The following is a 16,985-nucleotide window of genomic DNA, read 5'->3' on the forward strand; positions in this document are numbered from 1 at the left end:
ACAGTTCAGATTTGAAAGTACTTTATTATGAAATGTCTTAAAAGATCACTTTATTCAACATCCATTATTGGGAATCAGGAGTTAAGTCATCTATTGCGGAATGGGTATAAAATGAAAAATAGAAAAGAACAGTACAGCAGTGTTTTTGTAAAAATAGAAGCCTCCTATTTAAACATTTGTTCAAAATATATGATATATAGGCATCAAAATGAAGTAATTAAACTTTACTGCCCATAAACCCAAGAACTGCACGTTTGAATCTCACCTAAGATGCAACATTCTCGTTTAGTCAGTCTGTAATGGATTCTAGTTGTTTCATTGGCCTGTAAGCACAACAAGAACGGAATAAAATATTGTCATAATTAATGAACATTTGCAGTCAAAAAAGTGAATTCTTATATTTTACTGATAACCGCTGATATGAAGAACATTGCAAAAATCTAATCGAAATTATGGATGGGAAGGTTACAGTGAAATTAGCAGGCACTGCAGAAGCAGAGACAAAACCACCTCAACATATGCTCATGGGCAAAAAAATTATTGGAAGATGTAGCGGAGGAATTAGAAACACACACAAGTCCACGTTTAGGATGCCGTGAAAAGCAATGGTAACATGACATGACAATCCACTGATGCACAAAAAAAACATCATCTCCAGCACAGCATGTCTTTCAAGGCCATGATACTGCCTCTACTCATCTGTGAAATGGAGACAGGGCTGGGCTCCGGGGACATCTCAGGACATCTTCGGAGATGTCTTCAGACAAAGCAGTCAAACAACATTTGACTGGTGGGACATTTCTGTATGCCGGTTGCCTGTCTCTTCTGGCGTGCAGTTGAATGAATCTCACCTCAGCAGTGTGTGTAAAGCTATCCCCGGCTTCGAGGCTGTCGGCAGTCGAGATCTTCGCCGAGAGCCCCTGAGCCCCTGAGTTTAAAAGGAAGGGGGTGATTGACCTGAATGGGAGAACACCATGTTCGACCCTGGACCAGCTTCTCCACCAGGCTACAAATTAGAGCGTATAGTTGCCTTTCAGGATTACCATGGGATGTGCCTACAAGCAGGCAGACTTCATAAATCCTTTTAAGACAAGTCCACTAATCGTGTCAATTTATCTGGTCAGTCTTACGTTTTTGAACTGGAAGTGGAAATGTAAACATGTTTAGCTGAAATACGTAGTTCTTGCTACTTAATCAGTAAATCATGCGGTCCATCAGTTAGCATTTATAAAATGAACAGCTGCAAAAACGCACGCCAGACATCTGAATATTGTTGCAACAACATGAAGCTGAAGTTCTATGTTGAGCAGTTTCCTCTGGCACAGCTGAGCAAATCCGTGTTTGCTAGAGCCACGGTACTATATGTTGCGGGCAGCGTTATGTTACGTAACGCATGATAATTGTCAAGCCGACTCACGAGTATTTGGTGAGTGCTTTGATGCAGCTGCTGATGCATGAGGGTTCAGATGGCATCGCAGATGCTGACTCATTAGCAGGGGATTTGTTGCTTGATGTGAGCGAGTACACACACTGATGAAGGCACGTGGCAATTTTTTGTCTAAATATCCCAGAGAAGAGGATGTACAGTTCAGATGCCAGGTACTGTGGGGACTAAAAATACAGAGCAGCCAAGTATGATAAGCAAAGTAGATATGCAAATATGACAAAGGAATACTGACAACAAATGTCATACGGGAGGAAGAACAAGTTGAGCAAGGAGTGAGGAAAGCAGGAAATAAGTCAGATTGTTCCAGATCATACAACATACATACATCAGTGTGTTTAGGATTTTGTTGGGTTAACTTAATTCAATTATGACATTCACACATTTTGCTATTTGAAACTAAGGCAGGCTAATTGAAGGGTCCTATTTGCCTGCCTTATTTTCAAATAGCATCATTAAAATGTGTGGAAATAGGTGTCATAATTGAATTAAGTTAACCCAACAAATCATTCTTTTTTGAGTGTGTGACCTTGTTGACAAGCTGTGAAATTACTTTAATAATTTCTTATACTTTATTACTTTAATAATAAGTAATAATTATGTAATTTGTGGACAATGGAAAATATAGAACAAAATATTTATATAATAAAATACAAATATTTGGGAATACTGGAATTGTACAGTTTACATTTAACATGAGAAAATCTTATTAGCAATTAGCATTAGCTAATTAGTAGTTAATATGATAGCATTTGCTGGTTTACAGATTTAAACAGTAGGACACTGAACCTAAATGGTAGCACCAAGAATGGTGCTCAGTAAAAAAATTGGCTTGAGAGGATTTTTAACCTTCCTCTCTTTTCCCTCCCCTCCCTTTCTCCTTCCTTTCATCGGACCATCCTTGTTTTGTATCTGCCCCTGGACCAGCCAGTGGCCCACTTTCCTTCACTTCCATGACACCTTCTCCATTGCTGCAAGACAGAGAAAGAGGAAAAAACAGAGCAAATCAATAGACGAGAGAATAATCGATAAAAAATGTTCCCTTTGATCTTTTTTTAACGAGGGATCTGCTGCCTCATTTAAGTGAGCATGAATGCTATAACAACTAACAGCTAATTTGCATCGACTGAAAATGATGTGAACTCCATTACCTCGCTCCAGATCAATGACTTTTGAGTAGCACTGGTTAGACAGGTCTGCCTTCTCCTTCAGAAGATTGTTTTTATAGTCTGTGTTACAAAATACCATTTTTATTATGACTTATAGCAGATAAATACACAAATCACAGCATGTTCAATCCAAAAACAAATACGTTCAAATTATAAAGTTCATTTTATATATATAAAATACAAACAATATAATAATCACAGTCAATTCCTCATTTGATAATGCTGATAACTAGTTAACTAGTTTGATGGCCAATTTTACTGCTTGTTTCATAAGTACAGCTGTTTTCAGTTGTATATTGAAAAACATAGCAAGTTAATCCATAACATAACTACATTAACAATGTATGGGCATGATTTTGTATCAATTTGATGTTATTTTAATGGAAAAGACATGGTGAAAGAGCGTGGTGTATGATGTTCTCTTACTCAGCTTAGGGTCTTCCTGGTAGGGCTTATCCTCTGTGGGATTCATTTCAAAATCATTGGTAGTCACGTGGATCCTATTCCAGCAAAGACAAAGACCATTCAAATGACTGTCTTAGTACTGTTTTAGGGATATTTTGTATGCAAGTGTGTGTGTAAATGTGTATGGCTTGCCTTTCCATTCTGCGTGGATCATACTCCACAACTAAAAATAAAGCACAAACAAAGAATTTACAGATTGAAAAATGTATATCATAAGCATTGCAGTCCATTAAAAGGTCAGTGCTGAACATTCACAGTTCAATATAAGACAGACAGATTAAGACAGTCAAGCCAAAAAGACAGGAAAACAAGCATAGGTCCAGACCCTGACTCTTGCGCCGGTGGGTCAGGAGAATGATGGCGAGGACAATGAGAGCCAGGAGGAGCAGAGTGGCCAGGATGTAACCCAGCTGCTGTAGGAAGTGGCCTCTGTTCTCCGGCAGGATGACATTGATGACATGAGGTCCTTCCACCATGTCGGTCTCTGTGGAGGGAACATGTTCCGGATTACTGCTGAGCACCATTCACATTACGGTACCATGATATCATTCAGTCTTCCGAGTATTGAGCATTATGAAGATGCATCTGGCAGAGAATTCCATTCCTTTGATAAAATATTCCATCCCACGTGAAATATTTAATCCTGACGCAATTCAACATAATACATGTCACAACCATCTTCCACCACAAGATGGCCCTAAAATGCTTTGGCAAACGCACGTTTAAAAACAGCTATAACGTCATGTAATGGAACACTGAAACCATATACTTAATTTAACAATGCTCAAACACATTTAATTATGGCTAACAACACCCACATATAACTATACAGTGAAACTGTGGTTACAGTGGGGCAAATAAACTATAATTGCACATAAATGGCTTGTTGGGAAAAAGAATAGCTATGCTGACAGTTCCCAAGTATTTAAAGAAAAAAAACATTAAAAACTACAGGCTAATAGCAAAAAAAGTTACAATTATATTTCCTTGTTTCTTGAACTGAAAGTATTTTGTCATACTATTATAAAGTTATAGCCAACATATTAAGGTGTGATGTGATGCTATGGGATATATATCAGTATATGCAAGGTACAGGTTGTATATACAGTATAAGCAAGCCTCTTGAAACTTGCTGATATGTTTATGGAATGTAAGTCAATTAATCCAAAACAATTTATTCTTTTAACACATTTTTTGGAAAATATGACAAACTTTTATTGACCTATCTGCCTGACTTAGAATATGTAGTTTAATTATGAATACAAAGGACACATACTTTGACTATAAAATAGGTTTTCTAATGGGTGGTTGTTTGTTTCCCCGTGCTTTTTTTGCATTGTAAATAAATCTTGATCCTCACTGAAGACAGTGGGCATACTGCCCCGCCTTCCTAACCTCTGAGGTCAAGCCATTATATCCCTATATGTGAGAAGAAAACATTTCGACTCACCTGAATGGAAAGAAGAAAAAAAAAAGAGCAGCCACAGATGTGTGCAGGGCCACAGGCTTCATGCCGAGCACTTGGGCAGCTCCCTTTGATTTTTTACTTGACAAGCGTGAGCAGAGTGAGGGAGCGAGGAAGAAAATAGAAGAAGAGTGCAATCGAGCACCAGAGAGCTGTCAGATCCTGAGCCACTGTCATGCACTGATTTACTTTTCCTGGCCGTGAAACGGAGGCCAGAGGCAGAGGGCCGGACCACAAGAAGCATGCTGTGGTTTGTTTTACTCTTTTAGATTAATTTCATTATAGTGTATTTCATGAAGAAAAAAAGCATAGACATCTCTGAAACTGAAAATGTCTCCTTCACCATCTAACAGGGGTCAACAGCAATGGCTCCCAATAATAAGAAAATGATGTCATTTTCCTCTACAGGGCAGACTGCACAGGGTTCAATGCTTGTTTCTCAAAGACTTGCCAAAAGGGAGGAGAACTGGAAAATAAATATAAAAAACAAGTCTGGGGAAGGGCGAGGCAGCCAGCGGGAGACGGAGCTCAGTAACGTTATTAAAAGTTCTTCCTTCTGTAGACAGAGGAGTTCTAACAATGTTGTCCCTTGGTTTTGGAGAAGAGAGAAAGTTCAAAAGATGCCGAGGCCAACCACAATAACAACGAATGAAGCAGAAGATGTAGACTGAAAGACCCACTCTGACATAGTACCAACATACACACACACATATATACATCAGAGGTCTATGGTTAGATGTTGGACCATTAAAATATGTGCTAAGCCCTTTGATTGTGCATTAAACATTGTTGGTGGTTTTAGAAAAAAACACAATGTTTTCTGTTCTCTAGAAAAACCAAGAAACACAAAAAACAAAACCCGTGTGGCAACACCCAATTAAACGGCCCATAATGTGTGGTGGTCCCCCCCTAGAATCTTCCAATCTGCGCCCTTATTCCTTAAACTGCAACCCAAGCAGTGAGTAATGTAAACACTGACAGATTACAGTAATCAGAGCCTACAGCGACACTACTGCCTCTTTAGAGGAAAGACTATAAACACTAGACCCATCTGGCAGCCACCACCCCATCATTAACCACCGGCATTTGACAGCCTACAACAAAGACACATGCTGGGAAGTTGGGCCAAGGCCCGGCACAGCATTCAGGAATACAGTGTTTGTGTTATGTGCTAAATGCACTGGTCATCAGCAAAAAGTAACCGTTTTTCACTGCTTCCACTATAAGCAGATATAGCAAAAAACAGTGAAGCAAGAAATCAGCCTTCAGACAAAAACTGTTTGGACCAGGTGTCCCTCAAAGAACATGGTGGAGTACAAGGAGCGAAGAATCTCATGATCCAAGTTAAAGCTTGAATAGCAATGCCCCTGTGTACTGTCAAAAAAATTAATAAAAATACCACCCAGTGGACCAGAGAATTTCTCGTATGTATTCTCCCCGTCTTCTTGAACACGGTGTGGGATGGGGCCAACATTTTTGGTGGGGTGCACAGAAAGTGGATGGGGGTGGGCTGAAGGGTGACTTATATGCAACATGGCCCATTTTCATGGAACAGCTGGCCAGATGCTTCACAGATGAAGCAGACATCCTGCCGATAAACAAGGCACAGTGCAAGCTTAAAGGAGTGGGAGAAGAAAACGAGGGGAAAAAAATGTGAAGGAACTGAGAGATGGACGAGTGAACGGATGTATGAGCCGTGACTGATGGTGGCATGGGGCATGCTGGGGTTTTGACAGATCCTGAAGGTAAACTGCAGTGCCCTCCAGAACGTCAATTTCATGCCAAAGTCAACAAAAACACAGTCAAAACCAGGTCATCAGCACAACCCCCTCCAAAAAGGCAATAAAATAGGCTCCCAACAGGGTTCCAACACACAGAAACATGCCTTTTTTTGACTGCTGGAGAGAAATAGATTATTTCTTTGCAAACTGTAAGCGCTTCAGCAGAGCCAGACGGCCTGGCAGTCTTCACTCCAGAGGCTGAGATGTTATCCTCCAAGATTCCAGTTTGTCTAGTTCAGCTTCCGGTGCACACATCCATTACTCAAGCCCAGCAATGACTTTCCCACATTTTCCCATTAGAGCTTTGATAACTGGACCCTGCACCCCCTCCCCAATTCTTCTGAAGTAAACAAAGAGTGCTTGTGTGTGTGTGATATGTTTGTTGGTTATAATAAAATACACAAATAATCAGTGTGTGCACAGGTTGCATTACCTTACTACTAGAGCAACATTTCACACCATGATATTGAATTGATAAGGGACATCAAATATCAATATTTTTGTGTACAAATTTAGTCCACTGAGTGGTGCTGTCAAGCGTTTAAAGAGGTCAGCAGAGATGCTGGACGGGGCCACTCCTGTAGATGGTGCTGTGCTGTTCAGCTCCATTTTAAAATGTTCTGTAAACTATAGCAGTATTTACAGTATCACAATATAAATCGTGACATAATCATATTGTGACCTGTGTATCGTGTGTATTGTATCGTGAGATCCTTGCCAATACCCAACCCTACTTACTACACTACCAATCTTATTAAACAATATTTTTGGTGGTACAATATTTTAACACCGCACTTTGTTTTTGCTGCAATATTTTATTGTCACAATGAAATTCTCTGCTGTTATCTGCAGGACTGTTTGACTTCGGGGGAAAATGTGTATTTGCATATATATGTTAACTAGACCTTGAAATCCAAACATAGTCCCTCTCCTCTTCTCATCTGTCTCTATCTCATCCTGTAGTCTCTGCCAAGTAATATCTAAGCTAACACTCCCTTTAATTTCTGACAAGGCATTTCACACACACACACACACACACACACACACACACACACACACACACACACAGAGAGAGAGACAGAGAGACAGACATAAACTTCTACAAGAGCAGAAATGGAAAAAAAACTAGGAAAAAACTGAAGTGTGAGTATATCTCTGAATATGAGTCAAGCTGCACTGGTCAGGAATGACGCCTCAGTAAACATTAATGTAGAACCGTAAGAATTCTGCAGTAATCGTAGACTCCTGAGGACAAACCCAGAGCAGAGCCCCAAACCCAGACAGGGCCAGCTCCGCCCCCTCCTCCCCACCGCCGTCTTCCTCTGAGAGGAATGGTGGCAGAGGAGGGGATTTTGGGGTTAGCAGTCAGGCTCGGTATGCGCTGACTCTGCGGATGGAAATGCGCAGTAAAACGCATATGAACACAATTTCACCGCGTCCCTCCACCCTGTTTTCCTCATTAATGCAAAACAATCAGAATATTTTGAAGGCAGCGGCAGACATAAACATCCAGGAGCGCTATTAGGCTGTACGGTAGGTACGTCTGGAACATCTGCACAGTTCTAGTGAGCTGTGTTTATTCAAGTTTACATTCACTCTTTCATAACTGCTGTTTCCCTGTAGGAGAACCATAGAACCATAGAAGGAATTGTTCATGTCACCACAGACTTTTAAAGAGTAAGCCAGCTTACTCATTCTGCAAAGAAGAGAGCCTCAGTGCATGAGAAGAGACCATTTTTTAAAAATGTACTTTTAAAGTCAAATTTCTACGATCTAGTTTTTTTTTGTTGTTGTGTCTGAACAGTTATAGACTGTTATAGTCTGAAATCATGTTACACATGTTTTAGTGCTTTGGTAAGCTACCCTATGAGTCTATACAGCCAGCCCGATGTTAGCCTAAAACTGCACGATGATGCATTTTTTCCGAAAAGGTGGGGTTGGGGTGATTTGTACCATAGGGTATGGGTTATTTTAAAGGTGAAAGTGAAGTGATTGAGCAGTGGGCAGCCATGACAGACACCAGGGGAGCAGTGTGTGGGGACGGTGTTTTGCTCAGTGGCACCTTGGCTGCTCAGGATTCGAACCGGCAACCTTCCAACTAAGGTTGTGCTTCCTTACCCACTAGGACACCACTGCCCCATAATAAACATTTAATTTTATTTTTATTATACATCCTATTCTTACTGTCATGATGTGAACTTTCCCTGGTACTCCAGGCCAGGATTTCCAGTATGTTCCTTGTCCTGTGCTTCCTGATTGCCTTGACAGTTCCTACCAGTTTGTATTGTATAAATGTACCTTGAATGTGTCCAGTTGGTGTACGATTATTTTCGTTCCTGTTAAGTATTGTTATGTATGCGTCCTCCCCTGCCATGCCCTGCGGCCCATGACAGAATGACCTCACCACTACCTGTTCGGGAAGGAGTGAGCAGCCGGAGGACGGGTGAGACGAGGGCCTCTGCCCACTACCCAATAGACCATCATGCCGCAGAGTTATGAGAGGAAGACAGGCAGGGCTCAGAGAAAGCAAAACTGGGTACTTATTTAGAGTGTATTGTTTCAACTTGAAATCTGGATGTAAACTGAAATGGCTCAATAAGGGACGAATGAAGAAATAATGCTAATAATGCTAATAAACTTGCATAGGATATGATTTGTCTGCAGCCTATAAAAGCATGCCACCATTTGTCAGGCCGCACTCCTGAAGCAACCTGTCTTGGTCGAGCGACTGCTTCAACAGCATGAGAAAAAATATGCCTTTGATGTGGTAAAATAACTTCAACTAAAGCTAAAATGCATGAATTTGTCAAGCTTTCATTTAGCATACTTATTAAACAAAACTTGCCCTCACCTGGGGCAAGTTGTGACATATGAGCACTTTTTCCAGAAAGCAATAGTTCATAAATACAATATTTCAGATCCAAAGTGATATTTCCCAGGGACGCAGCACATCCACTGTCATGGCCTCGTTTTTAAGGCACTTCAAGCACAACTCACCCAGCTCTCCCCTATATACAGAGTTGCTGAGAAAATATAAACACAGCATGGCCTATACCGCTAGCCAATGAAAACCATTCCTGCAATTGCAAGCACTCACAGCAGAAAGAGCGGCAAATATTTTTTGAGCGAGAACGGCTATTTTCATGCTACTTTGTTTGCTTTCTCCAATATGTATGAAGTCAGCTGACTGCTAATTTTAACCTATGAACCATGTGTGAATCTCACAATAGAATGAGACATGTTGGAGGTTATGCTGGTTCCCTTAGCTTCACATGTGAGAACAGCGAGCAAAATATCCACACTGGGTGCCTTTAAACATCACAAAACTAGAGAGATGACAGGTGGATTTTCATTCATGAAAAAAAAAAATTCAATACAATTAGGACCACAATAGGAGCCACCACAATAGTTCATTAGTTCATAATATCACACACTGTCTATTAAGTCTATTTGCTTCAACCAGCAACTGTAACAGTGATATTCTACTCTACTACATTTACATACAATTCAGTCTAGTTTACTTAAAAGTATTTTTATATTTTTTTGCATTCTGGTGCATTAGGATTATGTGTAACACTACTTTTCTGGTCTTAGCACTGGTCTTACCGGGGTCTTCATTAGGGAGGGCCTGGGCAGGGCTGGTGGGGGCTTGCGGGTTCGGTGGTCCCACTTTGAGGCGAAAGATGCGCCTCTCATGAAGGCCGCAGTAGTGATGGTGCAAGTGGCAGGAGTACAGACCCTGGTCAAAAGGCTGGAGGTCCGAGATGATGAGGGAAAAGTCACCGTGGGTGAAGGCGTCGGCTGTGATGTTCATCTTGCGTTGGAGGAAAAGGGGGCCGTACTGCCGGCGCTCACCGGACGCATACATGTCTATGAGCCGGTCCGCGTTGTCGTGCCGGACACCAGGCAGCTGCCGGTCCCAGTGCACCACCTGCTGCTGCTCTTCCTCATTATTCCTGTCTGTCCAGATGGGCCGGCGGTTGACACAGGGCAAAACGACCGTGGAGCCCACCAGTACCACAAACACAGCTTTCTCTCCATCCCAAAACTTCCTCTCCTTCCGAGCTTAAGGAGACAATAACACAACAACATTCCATTAGACAAAACTCCACAAGCGCTGGTAGGAGTGATTTTGAAAGGTTTTTCCCTGCAAGGAACATCCAAGAACAGATGGAGGTGGCAAAAATCCCAGTTTCGTCTAGTCTGAATGAGAAAAACAAATGACTCACATGATTTTGTGACGTTGAGCTGCACTTTGACTGACTCATACAGGTGGCAGTAGTGGTGGTGCAGGTTGCAGGAGTAGATACCCCGATCTGTCGTGGCCACATCTATTAAAAGTCATTTAACCATGAGTTATGACTTTTAATGTACTATTTATGAATGTAAAAAGAATTTACATACATAATACAGTAGTAGAATTCCATTGAGATTGGTGGAAAAATATTGAGATTCTTTCAGGTCCCCCAGAAAGTGTAAATTTAGTACAATAGCCATTCTGTGAAATGGCACGTGCTACACAGCAGATTTGTCATTTTGAATTTGTTGCACAGATGTGGACAGATCCATGGTGCTTTAACTCACTTTTGATGACCAGAGAAAAGTTTCCATCAGCAAATGCAGTCTTGGGCATGCTGATGCGTCCCTGGTTGTAACCATTGTAGATACGCTGGTCCCCCGCTGAAAACATGTCCAGAACTCGTTCCATGGTGTATTCTGGTGCACTGCGGGTCAGGTCCCAGTGCACCACCCTCTGCCGGTCCTTTACCCTGTCTTGGGTCCACACCATGCGCTGGCTGTGGCACTGCAGTATGGCCTCCGAGCCAGCTGGGGCACTGATGTTGTACATGGCTACCACCACACTGCTCTGGTCAACCTGTCCGAGCACTGAGAGGAGAACACACACACCTAAACACCAAGAATTAAACATCCACACAACCATTAAAAAAAAGTTAGTTTGTTAATATCTTAGTTAGTTAATATCTTAGTCTGTTAACATGTATTGTTCTCAGACTAATCCAGGAAGGTATCTAAAGAGGTATGTTGTGCAGTGAAGTCTATTGCATCTATTGGTTTTACTGTAATAAAAAAACAGATGCACTAAGATAAAGAGATAACTCACCCAGAGTAAACAGGGATGCATGTACTGAAACAGAAGCAGAAGAGCGTTGTCAATTTTTTAAAAATGTGTCACAACCTTCAAGCAAGGTTACAGCCTCAACATCAGAGCAGGAAGGCCTCCTATTAACACTGGCTCTAGGGCATGAGCATTTAAGACAGGAAGCACATGGAACGTATCAGTCTTTAATGCCACGTTGCACATTACAAGAACCCTTTAAACGCAAAGACACCGCTTGGTGATTTGAGCACAGTTTGGGAAATTTCCATTGGTGAGCTATGAGAGTCACTGTTGCTTATGCCCCAGTATGTGTTTCTGATTAAAGGTGCATTGATGAAATATTCTAGGCTAGACTAAAACCGCTAGGTTGACTAATAAAGGCACATAAGACGCATTAAAACATGAGAGTCAAATTTATTTCTTTAATAAATTGCACCGAAACAAAAAAAAACAGTGAACACTTCAGATTAAAACAGACCACATTAAAACAGGTAAAAAGATCCAGATCCAAAGATAATGAGATAATGAAAATATAGATACATGATTATTACACTATTATCCCATATTTGTCAAAATTCAATCAATTCTAAATGTTGCAGAGAAGGTGAAAATCATACATAGGTGTAGAGCAGATTTCATTTACACAAAAAAACAAAAACAAGATGTTTGAATTTTGACACGGCAAAGACACACACAAATGGACATGCACACACTGAGACACAAAGCAACTTTAGATTCTCTGCAGACCAACAACATCCAGAAATAAACAAGGACTTCCTCCTAAAACCAAAGTAAATACTTCAGATTCAGCCCAGCTTCTTGCATTTATTCTGACCAGTTTAGCAGAAATACGTCAATCCCAGACACAATCCCAGTATTATTTGAATAAATTATTTTTGCAGCTAAAGACTTTGCTCCATCGGTTAATGTCAGGGTTGCTGTGAGATGACGCATTCACAGACATTGCAGGTGAGTGAGAGACTGGGGCGTTAGGGGTTGCAGGCAGAAGGGAGGCAGCTGCAGTGACAGCACTGTGGGAATGTGGCTCGCCATGGTGGTTAAAGCATCAAATGGCTGGGAAATAAGACGCACACGCACGATGTCACGAGACGGGAAAAAAAACATCACTCAACATTGACCCGACGGCGAACAGACACATACAGGGCAAATTTATACAATCATACACAGGTGAAAACAATCTTAACAACACAGGACGAACATGAAACTCTGGTCTAAACCCCGGCTCTGGAGTAGCGCCTTCCGGACCGTGCCACAAATATACGTCTCAAATTTCCTCTTAAATCGTTCAGTTTCCCAGATGAAAATGTTCTGCTTGTTCCCTACCTACACAGCAACTACCAGTCACCCGCCTGCTGCACATTTCTAATAACCAGCCTCCATTTAATCCATTTTGTCAGGGCCATGAGTGATATGGATTTGATGTTTTCTGAGGCAGAGTATTCTGCTTCTGGAACCCATGTGTGTGAAGCAGACAGACAGGAATGTGCTGAGGGAGTGATCCAGAAAGGTGAAGCCTTGTCTGTGTATGCACATCCACATCATTCTCACTCGCACCAACCTGCCAAGGACAAACCACACCTTCGCATTATGACGTGACTCACCAACATACACCTCTGCCATTTTGTCCACAAGCACACACAAAGTCTCCTTTTTTCCAGCCATGGTCAGACCTCTGTGTTTTATTGGACCTAAAGTTTTTTACATTTACAGCATTTAGATTTACAGCATTTATCGTCCTTATCCAGAGCAATAATAGTTACACAACAATAGTTACAGGGACAGTCCCCCACTGGAGACACTCAGGGTTAAGTGTCTTGCTCAGGGACACAATGGTAGTAAGTGGGGTTCTGGTTCACAGGCGAGTGTGTTACCCGCTAGGCTACTACCACCCAGTTTGAAAGCATCTCCTACACCAGGGGTCAGAAACCCACATCTCTTGTATCCTGATACTGCAGCTCCCTGTGGCTTTGGAAAATAAATAATAATTTAGGTGCATTATCTTTGTATTCATTGTTTATAGGATTATTGTGATATTCTAACATTTAAGTGCATCATGTTAAATATATGTAAATACACACACATATATACATATATAGCCTAGCAGGTAAGGAAGCGTTTCACTGTGTGCACTGAGTGCTGTGTTATAGTGTGTCACATGTGACAACTAATCACATTAGAAATCAGACACCATTCAAACCCAGCTCTTCAAGGATATCTTTGAATGTGCACCCCAGCATGGCTCCTGACAGCCGCATATATGTGAACTTGTAGGGGCAGTGGTGGCCTAGTGGTTAAGAAAGCAGCCCCGAAATCATAAGGTTGTCGGTTTGAATCCCGAGCCGCCAAGGTGCCACTGAGCAAAGCACCGTCCCCACACACTGCTCCCCGGTCGCCTGTCATGACTGCCCACTGCTCACCAAGGGTGATGGTTAAAAGCAGAGGACACATTTTGTTGTGTCACCGTGTGCTGTGGTGTGTTTCACAATGACAATAACTTGTAAATGCAGGCAACACACAGTTTTTAAACATAGCATAAAAGTAAAAAACAATATATGCAGTGTTTTCTTCATATTACATGTCAAAAAGGATTTGTGGCTACTGGTGCTTTCTCTTTTGTGGAATCCAAATGGCTCTTTAAGTGTTACAGGTTGCAGACCCCTGTCCTAAACCAATTCCAGCATGCACATCTTCTCCACTGTGTCTGCTTTTATATTCCTGTCAAGTGCCGAGCGATCCTAAGAGATCCTGCAAAGAAGTGACATTTTGTAAAAGCTCTGTGTTAGGACGTTTTCCTTCCTCTGGTTCTGTTTTTCTGCCTCTGTGGAATAGCACAGCTGCCCTGGGCCTGGTCCAGCATTACCTAAGGCCTCCACCAGATGAGCTCAAGAGACACACCTTAGCAGAAATGCTGTTTTTTTTTTATGTGTTTTCAAATATCTGTCCTGACACAGACTTTCCAGACAGGATAAAGCATTACTTATTTTCAGTTAGAAGCATGGAACCCTAATTTCTAAGCATTATAACAGACGTAGCTCTGTTGCAAGTTCACCTATGGCACATCAAATATTACAGAAATAAACATTACTGTAGAAGAAGAGGAACTGTCCTTTATACACTGAAATGAGAGCATGATTGACAACTCTCACCTGCCTTTTAAAGTAGAGCAAACAGTGCAGCCAAATCAGTGACAGTTCCAGAACACAATTGGCCCCAAAAGTGTGCTAAAACCCACACACAAAACCCACAAATGAAATGTGCCACGAAGGCCGACAGAATGCCTTTATTCAAGAATTCTGATTGGTTTAGATCAGTTGTCAAACAGAACTGTGTGATGAAAATGTCTCCCATGGTGCCAACACACCTGATGACAGTCTTCCCATCTCGGCTTCAACCAGCTACAAACAACTATTACCACACCAGAAATGCCTGGGACCACCCAGGACGAGCTGGATGTCTGTCTGACCGCCTCAGCAGGACAGGAACACCTACGAGCTTCTAACTTTGAGGGCGCTGAATCGTCCGAAACATGGCTGATCTGACTAACTGTGAATCACTTTCAGCCTTTTGTTGATCCTGAAAAAATGTCTTAGACCAGCATGTTTTTCATTTGGTGACAAGGAGCCCATAAACTCAGTTCCAGTGAATCACCAAGTGGTCAGAACCACAGGTCCAGCGGTGATGGGATTAAAACTGCATTTGTTTTCTATGGCAAACTTGACAAAAAGACATCATGTTTTTACAATTTCAGTTCCAGGCAAGCAGTCATTTTGGCTTCCCACTGGAAAAACCCCTTCCAGAGAAGACCAACACACCCAAACTCACAAACACAACACCCCGCAGGCTCTCGCAACTCTGAAGACTTCATGCACAGAGCACAAGGGTGCAAGACACAGACATCAGACACCAAAGAAAACCTCGTAGGAAATAACCGGAATCTCTTCATGCCCAGAACATCCCCATGTTTCAGGAGATTAAAGAATAGGGACGAGATGAAAGACTTTGTTTCACATGAATGTAAATGACGTCCATCTGGTTCAGCTCCTCCAGAAAATGGCTGCATAAACAGTTCAGTTCTTTTGCCTCACGTGGTGCAAGTCGTCTGCAATTTTCTTTTCAAACTTTGAAACCGGGGTTCCCGTGAAGCACATTCCACCCTGGCAAAACAAATGACCTTGGCGTCGACTCTGATGTGTCTTCAGCAGATGGTTAGAAGATTTGGGAGCTTCGGTGGAGGGGTGGTGTCAACGCTAGAGGCCGGCCTGAAAAACCCATTAAGCCTGGACAGGGTGCACTAAAGCCGTCTTCTATCTGCACACAGCCCTCAGCAGGGAGACGTTCGCGGGTTACCACAGGCGACCAAAGACTTTACTTCATACAAAAAGCGATTCCAAGAGGCTATAAGTACTATCCCAGTCCCCACTGCCCCCCCACCTGATCTTATATTCCCGGTACACGACGTCTGGCAAAAAGGTGCAGGCGTGTAACTCGCCCATCAACCATGTCCCACCTTGACTTGAAGGAGTTGAGAAGTTTCAGGGCTACTTGGTAAAAGGTTTAGACGCCACTTTGTACTCACTTTGCACCAACAGCACCGCAGGCGGGAGCGCGCGCATCTCGGAGCCGGGGGTGTCGGGACGGACCTCGGCGGGTTCAGGGTTCAGGGATTAGGGTCCTGCAGTCGGTCGACCCGCGACAACGGCGGCGGCCCTACTGACCGGCCGCGCGCGCTCCCCACCCGGTGACGCGCGTCCCCGCGACTCCTCCCCGCATTCTCCTCCTTCTCCTCCTTCTCCTCCTTCTCCCTGCCTGCTTACTTCTACACGCAGTAGGTCGCGAAGCGTTTTCTACTTGGACCCTAGTGCACAGTTGTGAAAAAATTCCGGACTGCAGAAATGCATAATGAAAAATGTAGGAGCACGAATGCAGTTGTATTATGTTCGTTTTATGCGTTCAGACATGCAGACGCACAATACTAAAGTAATCTATGTTTTCTTCAACCGAAAGTTACGAATAAATGTAAAGCCGAAAGATTCGTATGTACTCAGATCCTGTTACTTTTATAGCCGCCAGATTCTGTCTCGATGCAAAATGATAGTAAGACAATAGACCCATAATAAATCAGGGTACATTTACCTTTACTGAAATGGTATTTGACCTCCACTTTAACCTGGGTTGTGTACTTTGTCCACTGTTGCTTATGCCCCAGTATGTGTTTCTGATTAAAGGTGCATTGATTAAATATTCTAGGCTAGAATAAAACCGCTAGGTTGACTAATAAAGGCACATAAGACGCATTAAAACATTTAAAGCGGTCCATTGTTGAATCATCAGGCGCCGTGAATACAGATGTCAGCTTCTCTACGTGTCTGTTTGGTCATAAGCTGTTAAGTAAAACCCAACAGAAGCTGCGAGTCCCTGGATCCTTGTTCACAGGCCCAGCTCACAGCAGGGCGAGCTAGTCACTGGGACCTGCTGCATGTTAAACTGTTGCTACTGCGCACTTGATTTCTTCCAACTTAGG

The 16,985-nt window shown here is 42.4% G+C and overlaps 1 protein-coding gene across 1 annotated transcript; it reads right to left on the reverse strand.

Moving 5' to 3' along the window:
* Positions 1 to 4: 4 nt before the first annotated feature.
* Positions 5 to 16,194, reverse strand: mxra8a (matrix-remodelling associated 8a). The gene is made up of 10 exons (XM_028998350.1): positions 16,041 to 16,194; positions 11,447 to 11,470; positions 10,909 to 11,211; positions 10,554 to 10,655; positions 9,931 to 10,389; positions 3,404 to 3,562; positions 3,211 to 3,241; positions 3,040 to 3,113; positions 2,596 to 2,673; positions 5 to 2,415 (listed from the first exon to the last, which is right to left on the reverse strand). Exons 1-10 carry the CDS (start codon positions 16,075 to 16,077, stop codon positions 2,390 to 2,392), a joined length of 1,293 nt encoding a protein of 430 aa, XP_028854183.1. The 5' UTR covers positions 16,078 to 16,194; the 3' UTR covers positions 5 to 2,389.
* Between the last annotated feature and the right edge of the window lie 791 nt (positions 16,195 to 16,985).

The sequence above is a fragment of the Denticeps clupeoides genome, chromosome 12 (genome assembly GCF_900700375.1).
Source record: "Denticeps clupeoides chromosome 12, fDenClu1.1, whole genome shotgun sequence".
Classification (NCBI taxonomy): Eukaryota; Metazoa; Chordata; class Actinopteri; order Clupeiformes; family Denticipitidae; genus Denticeps; species Denticeps clupeoides.